Source organism: Seriola aureovittata, chromosome 15 (assembly GCF_021018895.1).
Source record: "Seriola aureovittata isolate HTS-2021-v1 ecotype China chromosome 15, ASM2101889v1, whole genome shotgun sequence".
Taxonomy (NCBI): Eukaryota; Metazoa; Chordata; class Actinopteri; order Carangiformes; family Carangidae; genus Seriola; species Seriola aureovittata.
This window is the reverse complement of record NC_079378.1, coordinates 14473463-14497288: the sequence shown is the minus strand read 5'-3', so window position 1 is coordinate 14497288 and position 23826 is coordinate 14473463. Positions and strand designations below refer to the sequence as shown.

Below are 23826 nucleotides of genomic sequence, written 5' to 3'. Positions count from 1 at the left end.
TGCTTTAAAAATACACTGTATTTAAACATAGCTGAAATGTGGTGGAGGAGAAGATGTGAGTAGCATTAAAAAAGGAAATACTCCAATACTCGATTTATTACTTGAGTCAGTTACTTTCCACCACTGACTGAAACTGTAGCTGGGCTTACATCACTGTATAATATGGTCCCACTGCAGTTTAAAATTGCATCCAAAAGACACCATAATCGTAGGAGGTAGAACATCACACAAAGAGATCACTGCTACTTTTTTTAAAGTTTATTTTAGTTTATTTTTCTCCACTATTTGACACACCAAGTGATTCAAGAACAATATTAACATCACAAACGTCACAGTATTCCAACACAGCAGTGACTGTTTCCCCCCGCCGCTAACCCCACGAATTGGTCCACTTTTTGGGTACGTCAATGGAAATCATCTTGTCTTCCCGTGGGGCAGGCTGGGGGAATCAGGAGTGGCCATGACACACAAGCATCACATAATATCGACACCTTCACACAACTGAATTCATTAATTACTGTATGTAATTTAAAGCTAATGTTATACTTAGAATAGACAAGATGACAAGACGAGACGTTCCTCTGATTAGTGGTGATTAGAAGCGTGAGAACAGAAAGGTTAGGATGAATGATTAGGATGAGTCCTGGTGTGTAATGGTGTTAAAGTGTGCCTCTCTGCTGGAGCTACAGCTGTCTGAAAGTACAACCAGCACTCCACACTTGTGGACAGTCGCTCGAAAGATCAACTCGGTCTGAAAAGTCTTCACACGGTTTGTCTTTTCGTCTTGTCCCATGTACTGATGCCACTAATAATCAGTTGGTCCCACTGTCAGGGAGGGTGTTTTTAGGATGAGCCAACACTTTGCTCTGACAGAAGCGAAACACAGATACACACAAGCTGATCTGCCCTGCTTGGGAGTGGCTAAAGATTTGCCATGTGGGGGATAAATGGAGAAAGTACCGAGTGTGGAGACAGGTGCGGTTAAGGTGAGGCATGAATTGAATACTGACTGATTATCTTGATCTAGCTCATCTCTGAGCTCAATAACTGTTACAAACAGACAGCTTGACATGGAATAGAAGAGATGTCCACTTCCATAAATTGTTTCAAAAGTGTTTGATCAATTAGATAAAAAAAAATCCAAGACTGTTCCCTTTAGTATTTCGTGTTATGTTTTTAAATACACATATCTAATTATGTTATTTTAAATAACTAGATAACTCTAAAGTACAGTAGACAGCGCAGGCCTGTGATTGATGGATGCGTGAGGGGGAATAGCAGAGCAGATATAAGACTATAACTAGGCCACAACAGTATGTGGTGGTTTGATGTTTAGTAGGCGTGATTAGCCACGTAGAGAGATTTTCCTGCGGCGCCAGCAGTTCCAGAAGACTCGTACTTGCCGAGTGCAGCCTGGCTGTTTGCCTGAAGAAGACAAAAGCAGAAAAAAAAGAGTAATTAGGAATATTGCACGAAGGAAGTTTCAGTTTCAGACTCCTTTTACTCTGCGAGGATTTGATCTGATGTCCGTTGACGGTTTTTGTCTGACCTCAGCACGTTTGATGAACTCCTCGGTTGCGGCCTTCTCGTTGTTCAGCTCTCCTCTCCACGCGTTCAGGGCAGAGGCCTGCAGGGCGCGGCCGTAGGAGAAAGTCAGGGCCCAGGGCCTGGCGAGTGAACAGTTGTTCATGGCGTTGAGGTTCACACTGGCCTCCTCTTCGGACTGGCCGCCTGACAAGAAGGTCACTCCTGAGAAAAGACAGAAAAAAGACAGAAAACTGCTCAAACCAGATTTCAGTAAAACAGTGTTTCAACTCTCTCTATCAGTGTGAACTGATGTGGCGGTATATTGCAATACATATATTATTGGAATACATGTATATGTGGTAATGCTGCATTTTATGGGTAATTTTCCAGAAAATAACTGTAATTTGGCACTATTTATAGGTAAACTAGAGGCAGCATTCAATTGTTACACTTTGAATTAATTAACTTCAAATAAATGCTGAGCTAACACAGTTTACAAGTCCTTTAGTCAGAGCACAGCATGTCAGCTTATCATGCAAAAACAACATTCTCAAAACTTTGTCTCTAATTCACCTAAAATCAGCATAACAGTCCACAAATATCACCATTAAATACATTATTAATACTATAGCATTATGTATTTTAAATAGTGATTTAGTAGTTTTCAGGCAATATTGTTCCTTGTATCAAAATGTATTACCACAGACTGGAGATTTGGCTTAATATATGACATCTGTACACTTACATGGCATACAAGTAGATGATGTGTAAAAATTCTCAGACTTTTGAGAATCAATAGAAATTATTACACACTTTAATCCTAGTTGTCTATAAATTTGGTAAATCTTGAAAACTTTGCTATTTCACATATCACTGCCTCTGACCTGGGACAGCAGGAGGCACAGTGCGGCGCAGAGCAGTGACAGTAGCCATGGCGATTTCCTCGCCGCTGTACTTGGTGGGGCAGGAGTGTCCGGCTGTTACCATGTTGGGTTTCAGCAGTGTCCCTTCCAGGTACACATGGTGGTCTGACAGAGCCTTGTAACATGCAGCTAGGACCTAGCAGCAGAAGAAAAACATATATACCGAAAGTCAAAAGACAGTGACAGCATGTATGTAGCAAATTAAACACTCTACAGGAACATATACAGTGGTTTGTGTTATATATATTTATATATATTCCTCAGTAAATTACCTTCTCGGTGACATACTGGCAACGTTTCAGGTCATGGTCTCCATCAGGAAGGATCTCGGGCTCCACGATAGGAACAATACCATTCTAGGAAACATTACAAAGTATAAGTTTAAAGCAACTTAAAGGGGATCACTTTAAAAAAAACTGAGCTAATATATCTTTAACCAAACTAAATGACATGGTATGTAATCTCACACCAACCTGCTGGCAGATGCTAGCATATCGTGCCAGCACATTAGCATTCTCAAAGATGGCCAGCTCAGACGGCGTGGTGTCGCTGATCTTCAGCACACAGCGCCACTTGGCGAAGTCTGCACCGTCCTTCTTGTACTGCGCACAGCGCTCAGACAGCCCGTCCAGACCTACGGTCCCACACGTGACACAGAACCGTCAATCAGAAACACAGCTGCAGGTGGGGGGGGGGTTGTAATGTGTGAGGTTTTGAGAATATGTTCCTAATGCTTCCTACCCTGAGTGGTGGTCTCTCCGTTCGTTCCAGCGAGGGGCACGACACCTTTGTCCACCTGTAGACACAGAAACAGAAATTGTAAGTAATGTTGTCAATGTGATACAAAATCCAATTAAATTTGACTCTTACGACTCAATACAACTTTCCTGAACACAGCACCTGAAAGCTCTTTCACCCAGTTTGTCCTCACAACCTGATCTGCTGTTGTGTATCTAAACATGCTGACAGTGAGTCTGTGTTTTCATATACAGTGTAGGAGCCTTTCCAGTTTTTACAGATGAGCACTGTCCTTTTTGCCCACTGAACTGAAAATACTTGGCTGTAGTATAATATCAACACTGTGGATGTGGGGACATTGAGAGCCAAAGCAAACAGCTACCAAATAAGGCAGAGAATCCCAGACTCAAGTTTTTATGTTTAAGGAGACTGAGGTCGAGAACGACACACCATGTAAAAAAAAAAAAACAGCCAATTGCTGGTTGATGAGATGGAAGGTTTTTGTCTTCAGTAAGATGAAGACGCTTATCTAAACAGACTACAAGACTGGAAACCCACTATTTCTCAACTGAGGAGGTCTACTCTTTAGCTGCAACTTGAAGAATTGTTTACCTTGATGCCAACGACAATGCCGCGGTCTTTGATGAGCTTGGAGAAGGAAGTGCCATCGTCTGTGTTCTGGTAGAGGGTTTCATGGAAGAAGATGACCCCTCCAATACAGCTGTCGATGCGCTGGTCGGCTGTGAAGAGCAGCTGGCGGTAGCGGCGCCTGTTCTCCTCCGTGTTCTCAACCCCGATGGGGTTCAAGCGCTTTGCCATGCTGCCTGCAAACAGCACGGGCGCATAATTAATTCATACATGCTCAAATGAAGACAGACCTCATTCACGTGTACATAACTGCACAGTTAATTCATCAGGCTTTGACACATCTTCCATTTTTTTTAGAATAAAAAGGCTATTTATTCAGGTGTAAATGTTTTTCAGTGTGTAATGCATGAGACCATAAAATACAATTTAAATGTCCAGGTTTTGTTCAGGTCAAAAACCTATACAAGTATGAAATCAATGAGTCAACTGAAGTGGATGGTACATGAAATGGATTTTCAAATTAATTCAGTCGAATCTACTCCCAGTTTTATTGTGATTCTGTGAGACCAATATTTAATTAAGCCTGTATGTATGCAACAGGGTAGTTTTCCTAAATCCTGACATATCTTGTGCTAGTGCTATGTAGAAGGTTTGGTACAATGGGATCATAAAGATTATAATGATTCGCCAGGTTTCAAAATGATTAACATGACAGATAATCCTGTATTGATAATCCAGTATTGGGATCCTGCTGTATCTGACAGCAGTGCAGATTCTACCATCTATCATTTTGATTCTCCAGTATGTGCAACTTCTTTTTGCAACCACACACACATATACACACACTCACACGCATGCACATACCAGTGGACTCATCGGCTGCAAGGATGCCTTTGCCTGGAGCTACTATCCTCTGGGCGATGTCCTGCAGCTCCTTCTTCTGCTCGGGAGTCAGTGCGGGATACTGGTGAGTCATGTTGGCTGAAAGAGAAAGAGAGAGAGGCATGGAGAGGTCAGATTGTTTTCTGTTGCTTCGCCCTGGACGACTGCCCAGCACGGGGCCTCATTTAATGTCCCTCTATTGTCTACAGCATGGCTACCTCACTGCAGAACGGAGTTCCTCTCAGTGAGCGCAGGAAGATGGGTGAAAATGACAAAACTGTGTGTGTGAAATGTGATAAAACCAACGACCGTGAGCAGAAGAAAAAAAAAAAAGAAAGAAAAGAGGCAGATAGATGTATCTGCTATGTAGACTCCAAATAAATCTTCCTCATTGGCATTTGAGGTTGAATACGACTGTGTTAAAAAAAACAAACCAAATGTCTCTTTTATATGCTGTATGTTCTCAGTCACACAGAAACTGTTTAGTGGCAGCACACAAACACGCTACAGACCAGATTATGTTGTCCCCTATTCCCTTCTTCACTCTGCCGTAAATAAGCAGTTACATAAACCCTCCCCTCCCCTCCCCCCTCCGAAGCGCAGCATACAGAGAGGGAGCGATTATGTAACCATGCTCCTGTATATTCTGCTGCCAGTCCTCATTATAGCTGCAGGACTGGATGCAGCACGGCTTGTTTCTCTCTCCTCAGCAACACTCTGCCTTCTCCTGGTTTCCGCTAATGTCATTATATCCCTCTTTGTGCAATGCACGTACAACTGCCCTTTATTTCTTTGCCTTGATTAATACATGACTTGCTTCCGGGTTTTTAGCATCCCATTTAGTTTCCTTCAACCCTGCTGTGCTGCTGCCTGATGTCTGCTGCCTATGAATGATACACACTAGATGCATATAAGATGAACACATATGGGATTTGTAAAGTCCCATTTTCCCGACATCCCTAAAATGCATTACTCCCACTAATACAGACTGTGCCAGGGAACAAGCTGTGACTTCTCTTTCCTGTCGACTACATCAGTTGCCAAGCCGCCCCCAGCTCACAGCGACACTGTTATAGCTTTGTTCGACATCACATGTTCTCCGGCACATGCCACAGTATTGGATCAGCTATAGACGACCCTGTTTGATGGATGGAGGCTACCCCTTTAGTGACAAATGCAGAGGTTAGCTCCAGTCAGCTGTGTATGGAGGTGTTCGATGCACTGAGATTTGCTGCCCGAAATGAAAGAGAACCGGACACAAACAGCTATAGTTCACATGAATGTTCAACCACAGTGAATGCAGACAACTAATTTAGTCTAGACTAAGACTAAACTACCATTTTAGGCTGAAAAGCTTTGTCTGGTTTATTGCTTGCAAAGAAGAAATCTTAGTACAAGGCTAAAAAGAATTGTTAACACAACCCACATCAACTTTCATCTGAACCATGCAAAAGAAAATGGTTTATTAGATAACAAGTGGCTATAGAGTATGGGCCATGAGTGTTAACCTATTCAGATACTAATTTACATTCTTTTACATAATAAACTCATGTGACCGCTTAATTCCCAACTGAGGCTAGTTTGTTGTAGGAGGACACTGCCTGACATACCCTATATCCTGTATGTTAATCCTCAGCTTAAAGCTATGAGATAACAACCTTTAGAGCGCACGCACACACACAGAGGCCTCTCCGTGAAAACAGTGTGTAGTTACTACAACACAAATGTCAAACACAGCTCACTGCTGAAAGTTAAATTCTACATGCAGGTGAAATTAAAGAGGTCAGGCCCGCAGGGTACAAAACCTCCCCTGAGGGGGAAAAGTTAGACCAGGGGTATAATCTGTGTGCAGACCTCTCCAGTGAATAAAACAAAGTATTTACACTTGATAGAGGCCAGACCAAGGGTGCCAGTATTATGTGTGGGACTTGAGCATGTTTGCATGTGCACAGCCCTGCTCCACTGTTAGCCAGACAAAGCTCATGCTCAGCAAATATCTGTTATCTTTTGTGAAGCACCTGCGTGCTTCATCAATACAATTTCACTGACTTTAGGCCCAGTCGGTTTCTGTTGGCAAAACATTGCAAAATAATTTGCAAGGCAATGCAAAGTTTAAATTCAATGCAATATTGAGTCAAACAACTGGATATCGAGCTGAACAACCCAATGAAGCCATAAATAGTTTATTTTTTTTTAAAATCATCTGCAGGTATGAAAAGAGGACATTGAAGGACAAAGTGTGCGCATGTGACCTGCCTCTGACATATGATCAGCCCAGAGCCGGTTTGGTGGCAACACACTGTTGAGCAGGTACGCTGTGAAAAACAAACACATTTAGGCAATGCACCTTTATACCTCTGAAGTATTCTGTCATTTAGTAGGTGTGTGATAAACAGCCAAACAAGATGACGGAACCAAAACTGTGATGTCGCGGCAGCTATTACGGACAGCTTTTTAAAACACCAATGATCACACGAGATCAAATCCACCACAGAAGAAGAAGCATCACCTCTGTCAATCCAGACAATAAGCCTCAACACTTTGCCCTTTGCAGGTAGAAGAGATGTCGTATTTGTCACTACTAGTGATGTACGTTTTTTGCTGCTGTTTGACCAAAATGCAGGTAAAACCGGTCAATAGGACAAGTCTGGTTCTCTTACTGCGAACATAATATGTTTTTGTATACACAGAATAACAGTTCTGTATGTCTATGCTACAAATTTAAAGGTTTCTGATCTGAAACTCTGTCAGGTGTATACACTGTCTGGCCTGACTCATATCCCTACTTGGTCTCAGCTATTAGAGGGTGTAAAAAAGACTACAACCTGATTATTATATTTTCAAACAAATGTACAAGAGGACATCTCAGAGTTGCTGAATGTCAGACTTTCTGGTCACGAGCTATCCACAAACCCAGGAGACAGTAACATTAGTGTTTTCTATTTTAGTGTCTGCTCCTTATTATGTCTCCAGGAGAAGCTTTTCCTCCATGGGGACCTTAAGAACAAAAACAACATGAAACTCCAGGTTATGCCACACACTCAATAATTATCACCTGCTTCATGCCCTAGCACCACAGATGTGACAAACTAGAAATAAGGGAGTCGTTTGTTAGTGTGAACAATATGGAAGATTTAAATCAAGCGAGATTGAGAAAGATACTGTCTGGCCAGCTGCTGTCTTCAATAATGAATTGGTTCATGTGTGTATTCTGCACTACACTTCATTTCCTCAATTTATCTACAAAGAGGAGAAGCTTCTGGTTGCCCTGGTTTGATGTGTGGAAAACATAAAATTAACCATCATTTATCAAAAGGCCACACCAGGCTGTGGACAGCTTTGAGAGGCCTGCTGGGAACCATGAAACTGTCTGGTCACGAACTTTCATTCGTTTGACTGAATAAATGTACAGACCGATGGAAAACAGCACTGACACGTTCACCCAGTCTGATCACAGAGTTTGATTTCCCTCCTGTCTGGTTCAGGAGGACGATCAGCTGATCTATTCAAAGTCCTGATGAAAGGCGTCAATGAAGCAGACCCTCTGACCCTCTGACACATCCTCAAAGACCAATGTTATTTACAGCTTTCCCAATACAAAAGTCTGAATAAAAGCAAAAATGCTACAAACTGCAACTGACTGTGTTTGAGTTAAGTCATTTCAGTTATTTAGATAATATTATGTCCACAAATTAAAAAAAAGAAAAAGAAAAATCACACTGGATTTATAATTTGAGCTTCAAAAGTTCAGTTGTTTTTATAGATGAATATTGTGAATGCTAACCCTAACCTGGATGAAGCTCTGCTAATGTCAAAGGAATCTATTTTTAGGAAATATAATATTAGGTTTAATTACTTTCGGGGAAATCGAACAGTGGCGTAGCAAAGGCCACATATTTGATGAGTGAGGTGACTGTTTAAACCATCATGTGGCAACTACATTGATAAAGAGATGAGATGCTCCAGCAGTGTTTACCACCTCTGCTCACCAACTATCTGTGGGGGAAACCCCGAAGTCAAGTTGATTTCATGTTCTGGTATGTTATATAATTCAGTGCAAGTTAGGTTGGTAAAAACAGTTAAAAATATTGATTAAATGTTGCTTTGGTTAAATCATTATTTTTTGAATGAACGAATGTACATCCTATAATTACTGTTAACAGACTGAAATGCGCTTAGGTGAAATAAACAGGCGTCATTACTGGCAGATCCTGGAAATCAATTATTATCCTATACTATAGTAGGCTAATGTGATATACAATGGAAGTTACACAACCTTTAACCCTGTTCTGGTAGCCCATTGTCTTGTTATCTATGAGGGAATTTGTGTTTCTGCTTTCTCCAGGGAAAAAAAAAAATCTTCCTTATCCACAAAAATGCCCTCTGGTGCAAAAATGTCACACACACACACACACAACACTCACACCACTGCTGGCGACAAAGTGTACTGGGGTTACCTTGTGCTTTGAAAAGCACTCCATGATGACAGGCATTATATTTTAAGGGTGGTCATTAAAAAAATGTAAAAAAAATCAATAAATTAATATAATCATTTCCATGAAAATCAGGATGTTTTAACAAGATGACATCTGAGATTTGTAAAAGCTATGATAGAGAGACAGCTGAGATTATTGTTTAGCCATCTTAAGCTTCTCTCCCTCATCTCTGTGATTTTCATTCCAGCCTGTTGCACAGTGGTCGACCTCAACAAGACAAATACCATTTCTGCACTGCGACATCAAGATGCAACGGCCAACTCCCTACTGTGGCGTCACGCAGAACGACCTAAGACTGTGATCACTGTGAACTGTCATTAAACATCAGTCTTATGCAGCCAGCAGTAATCGTACTGCAGACCAGACTCACAGACATGCATTCAGGGGGATAAAATGACAATGAATTCACATTTAAATTCCCATTTTCACCATCCACAGACACAAGTATGATACAACAATTTAACTTAAGTTTAATTAGACCCTAGTTAAGACAAATCAGAGGAATTAATACGCATGTATTCCCGGTCTGAAACTAATTTTCAGCTCAGCCACCATGTATCTGATGCTTCTGTCTACTTTAAGCTTTCACCTTAGAAAGGACAGGGTCAGACCAGACCAGACTGCTGCTGCTCGGGCTCACTTACCTGCCCAGGATGCAGTTAAGAAATCACAAATACATAAACATCAGACTCAGTCCAGAGTGGACATCTACTGTGCATTTCTAGCAATCGTGCTGCAGCTGGTCTTTTTTGAAGCATCGGTGCAAGCATTAAACTACAAGACGTTTGAAGCTTGCAAACTATACTGCGTAGTATTTATACAGCTGCAGGCAGGGACTCAGTGGGGGTTAACTGAGTATATCTACCTAAACTCAGGCTGGCATTGCACTTATAACAATTACTGATAGTTAATATAATATAGTATAGTAGGCATGTAAGGAGAGGATAGGGGATCGTCTGTATCATCACCTCCACCTAAAAAGTTACCCACCTTGTTATTTTCTCTACATTGCAAGCTGCATGAGCTTTAAGGAGGTGAAATGGCTCCTTGGGGGGCGGGGGGGGCAGCACTATTCAAAAGTAAAAAGCCTGCTTGCTGTGCTGCGTTTTGTTACCAGACGGGCTGCTGGCCTTGGCAATGATGCACGTCCCTGTGTTTGGGCTGTTTCTATCTTCAGGCCTTGATCCAGCAGCGCTAGCAGGAGCACTGTTTCCCATGCAGCTCTCTGATACAAGAGCCGATGGCAGACGTCACAGCTGTGTGCATTGCAGTTCAGAGAGAGGTTGATACTGGTGGTGAGAATGTGCAGATTACACGAAGTGACGTTTCTCTCTCAAACACCGCTAAACTAAACTCTATTTTTTCAGTTTTGTATTTGAATACACTTTTCATTTCCATGGAGAGAAAACAGATGATAAATGTTAAAGATACAACAAAGACGAAGATGTAATTACGACACAATCTGTTGAGAACTAACTGAAAACTATCCGCAATTAACATTATGCTAAATCAAAATATGTTCTGTACCCTACGTTCCAGTGTTGTGCTACTGAGCTTTACACCAAGTCTGACTGTGTTGTATTTGTGTTGTGTGTACAAATAGCTAATACACAAATAGGTGTATATGACGCCCCATATATATTATTGATATACACTACACATATGTACATATACTCTAGAGCTGAAACAGGAAGTCAATTAATCAATTAGATGATCGACAGAAAAATTTATAGAAATTGATATCCAGTTGATCTTTTAAAGATGTGAATATTTTCTGTGTTTCTTTGGGATTTGGACTTTTTTTACTTCTTTTCTGACATTTTGCATCCAAAAAACAATTCATCAAGAAGATTAATGTCAGTGATAATAATAGTTTGTTGCAGCTCTCATATATACTCTTATTTTTTAGGTCTGGAACTAACTATAATCTCCATTATTGATTATTATGCAAATATTTTTCTAGATTCGTTTATTAACTGTTTAATCTATAAAATGTCAGAAAACATCAGTCGAAGCTGAGGAACTTCAATTGCTTATTTTTCTGATATTTAGTTAACACTAATAGAAGACTAAAAAACCGAGCAAATATTGACACGAGAAGCTGAAACCAAAGAATTTGTTTTTGTTTGTTTGTTTTTTTTTGCTTACAAATGATTTAAAAATGACGGGATGAATCAGAATCGTTGCTCATTGATTAATGGACTAATCATTTCAGCTCTACAGTGAAAACTAAACTTAATCAAATATCTTTAAATGCTTGTATAAATATGTGCTGCAGCTCTATATATATTTCTTTGAATGAATTACACATACACTATGGTTCAGAAGTCCTTGACCACGAATGTGAATTATGTACATCCTCCTCCCATCACAGCAGGTCTACGTGCTCTGGCACAGATACACACTGACAGGCCACCTCCTCACCGCCGCCCTCCCTCCTCACCCACCACTGCTGCCCTCTGGATTAAAAACCACGATTTATTTTACAGTTAAAACATATAAAACAGGAGGGTTTGTCGTGTGTGTTTAAGAGAGAGAGAGAGAGAGAGAGAGCAGACGCAACAGGCTCTTCTTTGAAGGTCATTTTTTCAACGCTCTTCCTGTTGCGTATTTCGATGATGTGCTGAAATGCGCAACACTAAAACAAGATATGAAGAGTTGTAATAATTTTCTGTCAAAGGAGACGACGCCATTTAGTGGCACACGGACTAAGTATAGCTATTAATTCACGAGTAACAAGCGAGGAAGATGAAGTTAGGTTTAGGTGGTGCAGAACATCATCATCATCATCATCATCATCATCATCATCATTATTAACAACATCTGCCCAAAATCCGTAACAGATGGAGATTGTGTGCAGCTGTCGTGTTGATCAGATGAGTGTTGTTCTTACCTGCTGATGGGTGTCTGAGCGCAGAGAGCAGGTGAACCGTGTGCGGAGGATGCGGAACAGTCTCCTGTGTCACTGCTGCAGCGCAACGTGACCCTTTACAAGAGCCTGGAGACTGGGCGGAGCTCACGCCACTGCGTCACGTGACGCGACGACGCTGAAGTTCTAATGCACATGCGCCGGACAACGTCACAGCCGTTAGAAAAGAGCACGAGTACTGCATGATGCTGCAACTTTTCAGGCATTTTATGGTGGAAGAAGGACCCTACATTGACCACCTGCATTTCTTTTGAAGGGCATCAATATAAAACAAAGTAAAACAGAATTACTCTGAGAGACAAAGTTTTGTATTCTTAATAAAGTAAATATATGTGGATGTAGCTAAGTCTTGTTCTTTTTGAGGTTATGGTGAAGCATCTATCCATTTATTTTTTCACTGCTAGTGTTACTCATTGTTACAGATGTTATTTGTTGCTACAGCAATGTTGTTAACTTTTTATGTTTTGTTTGCAAAGTTCTTTATACATAAATGGAAGTTTTTAGGTTCCCAACCATCTTTCCCCGTTTTCCCCTTGATTTTAAATGAATTACTTTTACCCTCCATTCCTTTAAGATTTTGTATTTATTTATTTATTCTTAACTTTTAACTCATATCACATGCATTTGGTCTCTCATTTCATAGATAAGTTTGTGGAAAACCCTTGTTTTCTCAACCTGAAGCTTAATGAATAAAACCCCCCAAAAACCTGATAGATTATCATGGCCACACCTCAAACTAGACAGCCTCAAAACTATGTGGTAATGGATTTTTATATGACAGATTTGCTGTTTTTTTCTGAGAGAGATCAGAGGCCCCAGGCAAAAGAAATAATCACCCAGATATTTATAGATGCTTGATCCCTTTTGGAAGTGCATGGGCCAAATAATGTATGATGATACTGAGTTTTTCTGTTGATGTTTTACTCTCTCTTCTTTGGAGAAAAGCTTATAAGTGTAAGACTGATAAATACTGCCTGATAATGTTAAGTACAATACAAACTTAACTAAATGTGAAGTCAAGTAATGATGATACTAATGACTGATTTTCAACATATCACTGACGTGTTGAAACTAGTTCAGAATTCCTTCTCTCTGTCGCTCTTTCTACAAGCAGTCAAATGCAGACAAAATCAGCAGATCACTGTAAGAGTTTAATATTCCATCTGTGCTACATGTAAATTACAAAAATACATCATAACATAACATATAACATCAAATAGCATTCAAAATATTCATATAAACTTTGTAAAGAGGAATTTATAAATATTTTTCTGACAAAAAAAAGCAAGCTCAGGATCACATGTGTGAGGCATTCTGGGTACACATCAGGGCTTTACAAAATCATAATATAATCTGATGATCAGGAAAGTGCTTGAAGGTGTGATTACTGGCTAGGGTTACGGCAGCCTTGGACAATAGAAAAAGCCCTGTATCTATCAAAATGTTAACTGGGGATAAACAACACTGTTGTTCAATCAACCCTCACAGTCCCAGCTCACACCTGTACAGCTGTCCTGGAATCAAAATCAAGGCTGACTTGGGAAAACCAGTGATTGCTCCCCCTGAGTCGCAGGTTATAAATGATAAAGTAGACGTTGAAGGTGTACACATCTTGATCTGATGTTGTGATGCTTGCATGATTTTTACATAGTGCAGGAGGAGAGGTGTTTCTGCTGCAGCAGAATTTAGGCAGTTTGGGAAAGGTCGTATCAGAGCATGAAAAAAGGTAGAGAATGTATTTTTAAATAAAGATCATAGCATAATCTTATTGCCTGCTTCAACAGCATGAGGAAATTAGTTTCTTCTGTCTACTTTGTTGCATGGTTTTCATAATCATGTAACATGAAAACAAAGGCAGAAGCTCAAAAATACACTCACTTTGTGGTTTTGGTTGGATGTCTACTTAACTACATACAACTTCTTGAGAAAAAAAAGGAATTTGGTGCATTGTCTTCAACCAGCATGACTTTTCCATGTGGTGTGAGTTTGATAGCAGTCGTACATTATGTACTAACAGGGCAACCATGACCAGTCACTGGAAAACTGTAGTAGATGGACAATAGTGAAATCTTTCTTGCACAACTGTTGAGCAAATACAGTAGGCTTGAAAAGGTGCTCATTGGAGCAAGGCAAACAAGTAAAAATAAGAAAAAAATAGCGCTCAGCACATCACAAAAAAAGAAAGATAAAACTTGCCAATAAGTGGAGAAGTGGTGTTTTTTACTCAACTAAATAATTCCCTTCTAAACTATAGATCCAATAAAATCATAATCAGCTATTTTGGCTTTTTCTAAATAAGACGTTTTACAAGGCGCACCACACCTGTGTGTAAGGGTGAATAAGTGTGAGAAGTACATTTATTTAGGCCTTTACCTTTAGCGTGTTAGTAATCATACTGTAAACTCAAAGTCCGTCACACAAACACTTCTCTGCGTGGACCTTTTTCCTGAGCAGGCTGCAGTAGGTGCGCCGGGCCTGGCAGCGGTGCAACTGTGTGTGTTTGTGTGTCGACATCCAACTGTGTGTCTGGCGTGGCCGGAGGGCTGAGCAGTGAGTCATAGTCGAAGCCTTTTAGAGGCTGCAGAGACAAAGTGAGTCCTCGTCGAGCTTTGGCGGCTCGGTCCGGTCTCTCTCTCAGCTCCAGAATCACCTGGACGGTGACGATGAGGAAAAAAAAGAGAAAGAAATCCCTTCACTTTGCTTGCATATTGAACATTTCTTTTACAACAATCTCGCTCATGTTTGAAATGACTACATCCAGACATTCATCAGTTACCTCCACAGGCTGACGCTGCAGCAGAGTGAGGTCAAAAGTTGTTCCATAGAAGAAGGTTTGGCGTTTGAAACGATCGAGGGTCCGCAGGCGGCGGGAGGGAGTCTTGCATAAAAGCTGGGCAGACAAAGAGATGTAGGTTGTCATATGACATCAAACAAGACAAACCTAGATCCTGGTGTATGTAGTCAAAAAGTTAGTATTTTGGAGCAAAATGAATTCACTTAGTGTAATTACCTCAGTTATTAGCAAGGCAAATGGGGGGCTGAAGCTAAGGGGCATTTCGTAGGGAAACCCCCTCACTTTCCTCAGCATGCAGCAGTGGTCTGGTTCTGGAGGCACAGGGAACTGAGAAGAGTTTGGGGGCACATGAATAAGAATATTCTGGGGTGTTTCCATTTTTATAAATTTGACATTTTTTACATGACAAAACATAACAATAGAAAACCCATCTGAGCCCTTTAAATTTAGAGAATTACATTTAAAATGATGTTGTTTTTTCAGAACCTACTCATGCACTGGAAAACATACATCAAAAAATGTGTAAAATGACCTCATGAAACAAGCATCAAATGCATTTTACACTGTCTTCATTTTACAGCAAAATTCAAGCTCAGCCATGTCACTGGAAGAGTAATCGTGAGTAATATCATCAGCTTATCATGCAAGACGTACTGAGCCTGCTGGCAACAAGAGCTCACCTTCCCAGTAACCAATGAGAAAAGCAGAATTCCCAGTGACCACCAATCAGCTGCGTGGTTATAGGGTCCCCCACTCAGCACCTCTGGGGCTGCAGAGCAGACAGAGCATGTTCACAGCACTGGATGTATTATACATTTGTACATTTACATATTCACTTCTTAGTATAATATATCAAAAATGCAAGTCTCTTAATGTGTCCCAGCATCTGCAGCTCTGGCAGGAGTTAGCTACAGAGGTGGATTCACCATAGTTCTCACCCATATATTGGATTGTTCCACAGATAGTAAAGGCTCGTCCTCCTCTCTCCAGGCGACGGGACAAACCAAAGTCAGCTAAGCGGAGGTGTCCTAGAACAGACCATTTTTTTCCGACATCATTATGAGCATGTGACACAAGGCCCTGAATTCAGATCCTTCTTATTGATACAGTTACAACTGTTATGAAATATTTACATATTCCCGTCATAATCTGATCTCCTTAGTGTATGTAATTGGATACACAGGCTGTTCCCTCTCAGTGCTAACAGATGTTCTGTTTGCATTAATGTGCATTGACTGACAGCTGTGCACAGTCAGGATGTTCTCTGGAAGGTTCTGTGCTTCTCTTGCACACCAGAGCTCTGCTGCTCTCTGCTGGGGACAAGCTTTTACTCACCGTTGTCTGTCAGCAGGATATTCTCCATCTACACAAAAGTGCCAAAAACACTGAATTAGACACCCATCCATATTCACCACTCAATGAACTCTATAATCTTTATTAAGAAAAAGAATCTTGTAGCTGATTTTCCCAAGCCTTGGATTTCGTATTCTTATTATTAAATTTGAACAGTTTAACAAATGAGAAAAGTCAAAAAGAATCATCTGTAGCTTATAAGAGCAAACTTTAAGACCAACAACTGCAAATAGCTAATTGGGAAAAACATGTTATGTGCTGTACTTTAACTGTGCTGATACATTTCAATAGAATTCTACTTCAACAAAATATAAATGTAGCAAAGATTTTTTAAATGGGAATTAAAACAGGAATTAACAATGTTAATGAATAGACCTACTCTGAAGTGGTTCAAAAATCACAACCTTAAGATCATTGTTTAAAATCTATAAATTATAAAGCATTCACTCTGCGAGGGTTTTTACTGGGAATTGTGCACAATATTGTTTAGTCAGATAAAAACAGAAATACATTTTTTAAAACATGGTGTGCTGCACAAAGACTGCTGAGTCTGCTGTCCACATGTGGAACATGTAAGTAGGGCAGTTACAGAGAAAACCTGGGAGATGAGGAAAAAAGCCAGTTATCAGGATAAACATCAGGCTTGTAGCATTTTCTTTTCTTTCTTCTGCTATTTGGTGCAAAATATATTTGATATTTTGCACATAAACATGTTACCTGAAACTATGCAGATGTGTATACGTAATGTTACATCATTGATGTTTTGTCTCTGTCTTAATGAGTTGATGTTAAATTTTTTATGTTTGATACAGAACTGTGTCTTATAATCTCACGCTGGATGGCCCAGTTTGACACGAAACAAAAAAATACTAACTGATGTTATCTATAATCTTTATTAAATAGAAAGACATTTGTTTGAATTTTTATTCAAAATTGAATACTTTCTGCATTTTGGTCCCAAACTTGTGAATTCCCTCCATGTCTTACCTTCACATCTCTATGGATGATTCCAAAGTCATGCAGAAAGCCTGTGAAAAGAAGACCAATAACATAAAAGTCCGTAAACAAGTTTCAAATCTATCACTCTGTCTTCCTACTGGCACATTAAAAACCCTGGCACTGTGTTGTTGCTGTGGGAGATCCTTTGAGAGCTCATCTCATTTTAATTAGGCATCCTTTTATAATTACTTATAATTAAATCATGGAAACTTTCATGTAGACAAGTCTGATCTAATTCTGATTGGAGGAGAAAGGTGAGGTGTGTAATACAGTGGCAAGTAGAAGTATCTGAACTCTTTGGAATTACTTGGTTTGCTGCATTAAATGTGATCTGATCTTCATCTAAGTCATAAGCAAATATCATACAAGTAATTATAATTGCTTTTGTGTTTATTGAACACAGCCATGAAACATTCACAGTGCTGGTGGAAAAAGTAAGTGAACCCTTGGATTTAATACCTGGTTGAACCTCCTATGGCACCAATAACCTGAAACCAGCTCTTCCAGTAGCTGCTGGTCAGAGTTGAGTTCAGGAGGAATTCTGGCTCATTCTTCCAACAGAGCTGCTTCAGCTCAGCTTCATCTCAGGATGTTTGTTGTGAATGACTCTCTTCAGGTCATTCCACAGCATCTCTATTGGGTTACAGCCTGGGCTCTGACAGGTGGATTTTCTTTGTCTGAATTCATTCTGTGGTGAATTTACTTTGATGTTTGGGGTCATTGTCACTGTCACATTGGGGTCACCCACCTCTTAGTGAGTTTCAGCAGGTGGACAGCCACCCTGACATTATCCTTGATACCTTGATAAACCTGGGAATTAATTTTCCTCTCGATGATGTGGAGCTGTCCAGACCCAGAGGTAGCAAAGCCCCAAATCATGTTGGTATACAGTTCCCATTTTACACTATACATAGTGCTGCATGTTCTTCCCAAACAATTCAACCTGAGTTTCATCAAAGTGTGATGGTGCTTCTTTGGTAAACTTCAAGTGCGTAGCCATGTTTTTTGAAGAGCAATGGCATGATTTGATTATTTTACTTTATGCCTTTGGAGTCATCTTAGCTGGACGTCCACTTCTAGGGAGAGTAGCCACAGTCTTCTGAGATCTTTCTTGTGAATAGCAAACCCAAAATGTTTGAATGTTTTTTATAAGTAAAAGGAGCTCTCACCCACATTTCCAAGACTGTTTCATTGATCGGACTACAGGTTTGTTAATGTCTGACTCAAATAGCTTTTGTTAATGTCACTAGCCGAGTAGCTCACATACTTGCGTACTCACCGAGCGCACATCCCAACTCCGCTGCAAACACTCGTATGGTGTCCTCTGTGAACTGACCGATCATCTGCCAGTAGGTGTACAGGTCTCCTGTGCTGCAGTAGTCGCACACTGCAGGAGTAGAAACAGCATTAAAACATGCCTCTGTCATGTGATGTGAGGTGCAGAGGGGTAGTGAAGGTCAGCGGGATGTGGAACACACACTGGTGAAAGAAATTAGGAAAAAGGAGTTTAATCTGGAAGTCAGGACAGTGTAAAACTATTTTCCTCTACAAACCAAACAAGCAATTTACTGTAGTGTGGTTTTAGCCGGTCTACCAAGCACACAGTTTTGAAAAGATATAAGGTAGGCTGGGGGTTGCAGAAATGTATAGGGGGGTGTGTCTTGAAAAATGGATTGCCTTTCTCTAATTGGGGATAATATTTTTTGATCGCTGTTACACATGAGAAGAAAGGAAAATGTTAAGCAATGCTTATGCTCCATATTCACATTTATGACTTAAAAGATGTGATTCAGTGGTGATTCACTGTTTAAGCGGGCGTCCTTTCTTTTAAAAGTGACACATGTATTCTTGTTGAACTGCAGCAGCGTTCAACATCTGGTCCCCAGGCTAACACACTAACAGGGGGTGGGGAAGCAAACAAACTGGGTCACACTTTCTGAGTCAGTGACTGATCTGGAAAAAAGGGTAAATGCTCTGGAGGAGAGGAAAACGGGGCAAAACAGCTAGAGGACGCACAGGCAGTGGTAGTTCAGGGTTGCGGGGTGGTAGGGATTTTGTTTGTGTTTCTAGGTGCTGTGCAAACAAAACACAGAGAATTAAAGGACTTAATAGGAGGGCTCTTTGTATTTTGTTAATTGCATTCTAGGTGTTGGCTTGAGGATTGTGGGTAGATCCTGGACAAGACTAGCAGTGTTAAGGTGAAAAAAAGTGGAGCGAGGGGATTTGGGTAGTGGATCTGGGACTGGGTCACTGGTCTCTGGCTGACTCACTAATGTAGAGGTGGCGCTGTGTCTGCCAGCAGTCCTCGAGGTCATGGACAAAAGGGTGACGTACCTGACGCTGCGGGCAAAGGTCAAAGGTCAACCCGGAAAATCTCAATTCTGGCCATCGATCAAAGAGAAGTTTTTTCTTCCTTGGGTCCAACTGAGATATGTCTCTCTCACAAATTTAGTAACATTTGGTCTCGAAATCTGACATAAAACTGCTTCAAATGAGACATTACAGATGAAATCATATTTGAGAAAAGGGCGAATGAAAATCATTTCCTCAGACTAAATAAGTTGGTTCCACAACATATCTGACAAAGTGTGACTCTATTCACAGCATAAGCTTTAGTCTTATTCACATTTAATTTATACTGTAGCTGAATACATTCCATCAAGGTTTAGGCAATTAATTAATCAGAGATGTAAAATAATACATCATCTGCATAAAGACATATTTTATATTCTTTTTACCTATTTTTATACCTTGCATATTTGAATTATGTTGTTCAATTTTGACTGCAATAGAATGGCAGTTGAAGGGCAGCCTTTATGTACTTTTTCCTCATACTACTGCTACTGCTAGTACTACTACTAATAATAATAATTAATTTAATTTTAAGCAGCTTTCACATAACCCAAGGACAAACAAAAAAAAAAAGGAAAAACGAATGAAAAAGAGTAGCTAAAAAGATGGGTTATAAGTCTAGATTTAAAGACGCAATTACTAAAAAGCAGTGATAAATATCCCTTTACCTTGAGTCTTGTGTGAATGGTTGAGTATTAAGTCTCATTGCTTTTACATTTGACAGCTTAGAAAGCTTTATTAATTCTGTTTTTCTTAGAAGGGAATATTGATGAATTTGAGCGCTGTATTCACTATTTCCAAAATCAAGTCTTTTCAAAGGCATATATTAATGTCTAAAAACTTTCAAGACTTAATTCTTTCTGAAATCTACACACTCGCCATGATTTTCAAGGTCTTCTCTTGGTACTTACCTGGACAATAACTTCTTCTTTCGACTGCTCCAAGACCCCGAGCCTCAGAATCTCTGATTTAGGTATAACCTGTTGACCAAGAGAAATACTGACCTGAAATAACACTACACAGGACTCACACAGGACTCTAATGATTTCACACGCACCAAAATATTTATTACACAATTGTAGTTAACTACAACAAGTGTTTATGCTAAAGGCCTCACTGACTACAGTTAAAATGGGTCCTGACTTGAAGGCAATTTTGACCATTAACAAGAAATTTCTGGTTAGTTTTAAGGACATCAGTCTTTTAAAGTGTTTTGACAGCACAAAACAGTATGCATATAAGTTTATGTTCTACAGGTCTACAAAAAGTCAATTTGTATATTACTGTATTGGCACTAGTCACTTTCATGAATTTAAAGAATAGCTGTTCACGGCTTTGATCACTCAAACACATTTAAAATGTGAGATTCAGGCAGAAGACTCACTTTGACAGCATATGTTTTCTGTTTGGCCTTGTCCTTCACCTTCAGAATGGGTCCAAAGGAACCTTTGGCGATGTAACCCAACACCTGGTGGAGTGACAAACACAAGTAATGTGTTATCCAACCATATCAAGCCTTACACACATTATTGGTGTCTACGTTCGGATTGAGGTCTACCTGAAAGTGCTCATGCCCAGGCACAGTTCTGTGGGGAAATTCGGGCAGGAACATGATAATAAACCCTGGCAGACTCCATTCTGCTCTTAGCTTGTCTGGTCCAACTCCTGCCAACCTCAGGACGTGTTCTGGGATGTCAGGGGACTTGCCTTGGAGCATTCGACGCTGGCCCAGACGCAGGGCAGTTGGGGCCAAGCGACAGAGGCCTGCTGGGATAGACAGACCCATGCTCGAGAGGAAGCCACGCCATCCAGATGGGAAGTGCTCATCCTCCTGCCCTTCGGTGGGCCTCTGTTGGGGGAGGGGAAGGGGGAAGAACGCACCAAGAAAAAAAGTAGCTTATAGCACTGTGGACTTATTACCCTGACAAATCATGGATCATGTCAGTGCTCTCTGGGAAGATATTTGAAAAAGAATACTTTCATGTGACCAAGATTTTAAAAGGCCAACTCCTAGAGTCTCAAACTGACAGACTGTGTTAATCCTGGGACTGTTCATTTGACAATGTTGGGTTTCTATTATGCAAGGACCAGCACTTATCAAAGCTGGCGTGCAATGCTAAAAGCAATGTTTTTTTTACTTGACCTTTTGGGAGTTCATAGAACATAAACTCATAAGCCAACAGACGTGGTATAATCTGTGTCACAGAGAAGTTTTTTAGAAATATGTTTATTTTTCACTATTTAACCAGGGAAAGTTTCCTTAGCATTGCTTCATATTCACACACTGGGGAGCTGCTGAGTGCAAACACAGCTCCTCTGCTGCTGGACTAACTCTGTAGCTCTACTTACACAATTAGACATATACAGTACCGCAAGGTTCATCCAGGGGCCATTTTTCCCCGCATTGGTCAATAGGGGAATAACATAGTTTTATAGAAAGTGGAGATACAGCCCTATATGTTGTCAGTGTTTTGTTTTTCATTAAGTATTTTTGATTATTTTCAGAGTGTTATGAATGAAACATTTATAAAACTTGTTGTTTTAGGGTTGTAACCAGAGGCAGATGTGATTTTTCCCATTAGCTAGTGAGTGCTAATAGAGTTACAGCAGCTTATGTTACCATAAAACTCTTTTGGCATAAAGAAAAGACTCAAAGGCACAAATGTAAAGCAGCTATTATATCTATTAGACTGTCACCAATTTGTGTTTGAGACACAAAACATGTTTATTTTTGTTACAGGATCATGTTTAAATTAGGATTTCCATAAGCCTGTTAATGACATTGTAACCTGCAGTAGATTTGTGAAAAATTATGCAAAATGTTTAATGCAAACGATTACAGGGAAAACACTGCATCATCGGTGCTCAGTGGTGAACAGATAAGTTTCATTTAACCATTGTTCTCATTTGTGATTGTAACAAGAGAAAAAAATATGCATGGTGTACATCCAGTCTGCAGTCACTCAGTCACACAAACCCTATTCCTCCTGGGGCCTTGTGCTGCACAACACATCTGATGCTCTGTGAAGCAAGATGTGTGTAATCAACCATGCAGGATGTTATTATCAAAATTAAGGGACACATGGACACATCTATAGTCACTCAACTGCAATAACTAACATCAATGGGACACTGCCTGACATCTGACCAGAAGATGGCCAGTGATATGCTTTAATTCAGTTTGTTAAAAGATTTTTAGATTTCAATACCGGAAGCGTGGCGACCTTGTCTTCAAAATAAGAGCGTAAAAATCTCAAAATATTTCGTGAAACTAACAGAAAAGACCTTTAATGTGTAATATTAACTACGAATTTATCAATGAATATGCAATTTTCTTATAATTTTGTTCAATGTGCTGCTGAAAAATAGTAAAAATCAGTTAAAACAGTCAGGATTGGCATCGTCTATCTGCCTAGTGATTTCGCTCACCAAATCATCGCCATGGAAACAAGGAACCCCCCTACGTGCGTCACACCTTAGCAACCAGGAATTTCACTCAACTCACCTTCCTGTTTTTACTGCCGTCGGCCCCCATCAGTGTGACAGGACATCGACACTAACCTCAGTGCGACGTCTGCTCCTCATCCAGCCGCTCACATTGCACCGCGCGCCCTCACGGCAGCCCAGTCCGCAGTCACATGCACAACACACAGACTAATTTCAGACTTGTAGAAAGCTAACAAACACTCTTTATCAACGATCTGCAGGTGATCGGGGCATCCTGAACAACATGTGATAGATATGGCGACATAAAAACAAGTTAATCCCGAGTATGGGCAACGTCAGCGCAAATCCGCCCACATCTTTGCCATCCAATGAGACTGCAACCTGGTGGAGTTCAGCTCCCCCTGCTGTAACCAGAGCTGTAGACCTATAGTATCCAAGAGTAAGTGGCATTTTATTTCTATTATCTTTTGTACTATTTTTTTTTTGGGAGGGGGGCATAGTTTGCAGAGAACAGACAAATACAGGCAGCAATAATGCTATGAGTGCATTGTGTGGTGCAAGATGATACATCTTCCATCGACATCTCAATTCAATTTTTCAGTTCACTTGGTCTAAAAATAAACCAGTGCATACATAATTTCTGCTGCCTTAACATGTGAAACCCCACAGAGCAACATCAAATACAAATTCATGCATGTTTGTGGTATTAGCAGTTAATTTTGGGACATAATGACTCTGGCCTCATCCTAATTTTACTCATTTAAATCACTAGAAAACCCCAAGCAGGATCAGATTAAA

The 23826-nt window shown here is 40.3% G+C and overlaps 2 protein-coding genes across 2 annotated transcripts; both read right to left on the bottom strand.

Annotated features, from left to right (window-relative positions):
* Positions 1-243: 243 nt before the first annotated feature.
* Positions 244-12203, bottom strand: aldocb (aldolase C, fructose-bisphosphate, b). The gene is made up of 9 exons (XM_056397794.1): positions 12048-12203; positions 4641-4757; positions 3801-4012; positions 3192-3246; positions 2924-3084; positions 2723-2806; positions 2412-2586; positions 1550-1749; positions 244-1425 (listed from the first exon to the last, which is right to left on the bottom strand). The coding sequence occupies exons 2-9, from the start codon at positions 4750-4752 to the stop codon at positions 1333-1335; spliced, it is 1092 nt and encodes a 363-aa protein (XP_056253769.1). The 5' UTR covers positions 4753-4757; positions 12048-12203; the 3' UTR covers positions 244-1332.
* Positions 12204-13221: 1018 nt separating this feature from the next.
* rskrb (ribosomal protein S6 kinase related b) lies at positions 13222-23817 on the bottom strand. Its single transcript, XM_056397401.1, has 13 exons — positions 23087-23817; positions 21140-21430; positions 20966-21049; positions 20493-20561; positions 19500-19569; positions 18509-18616; positions 17218-17258; positions 16213-16240; positions 15816-15905; positions 15558-15646; positions 15094-15204; positions 14860-14973; positions 13222-14733 (listed from the first exon to the last, which is right to left on the bottom strand). The coding sequence occupies exons 1-13, from the start codon at positions 23114-23116 to the stop codon at positions 14497-14499; spliced, it is 1362 nt and encodes a 453-aa protein (XP_056253376.1). The 5' UTR covers positions 23117-23817; the 3' UTR covers positions 13222-14496.
* Between the last annotated feature and the right edge of the window lie 9 nt (positions 23818-23826).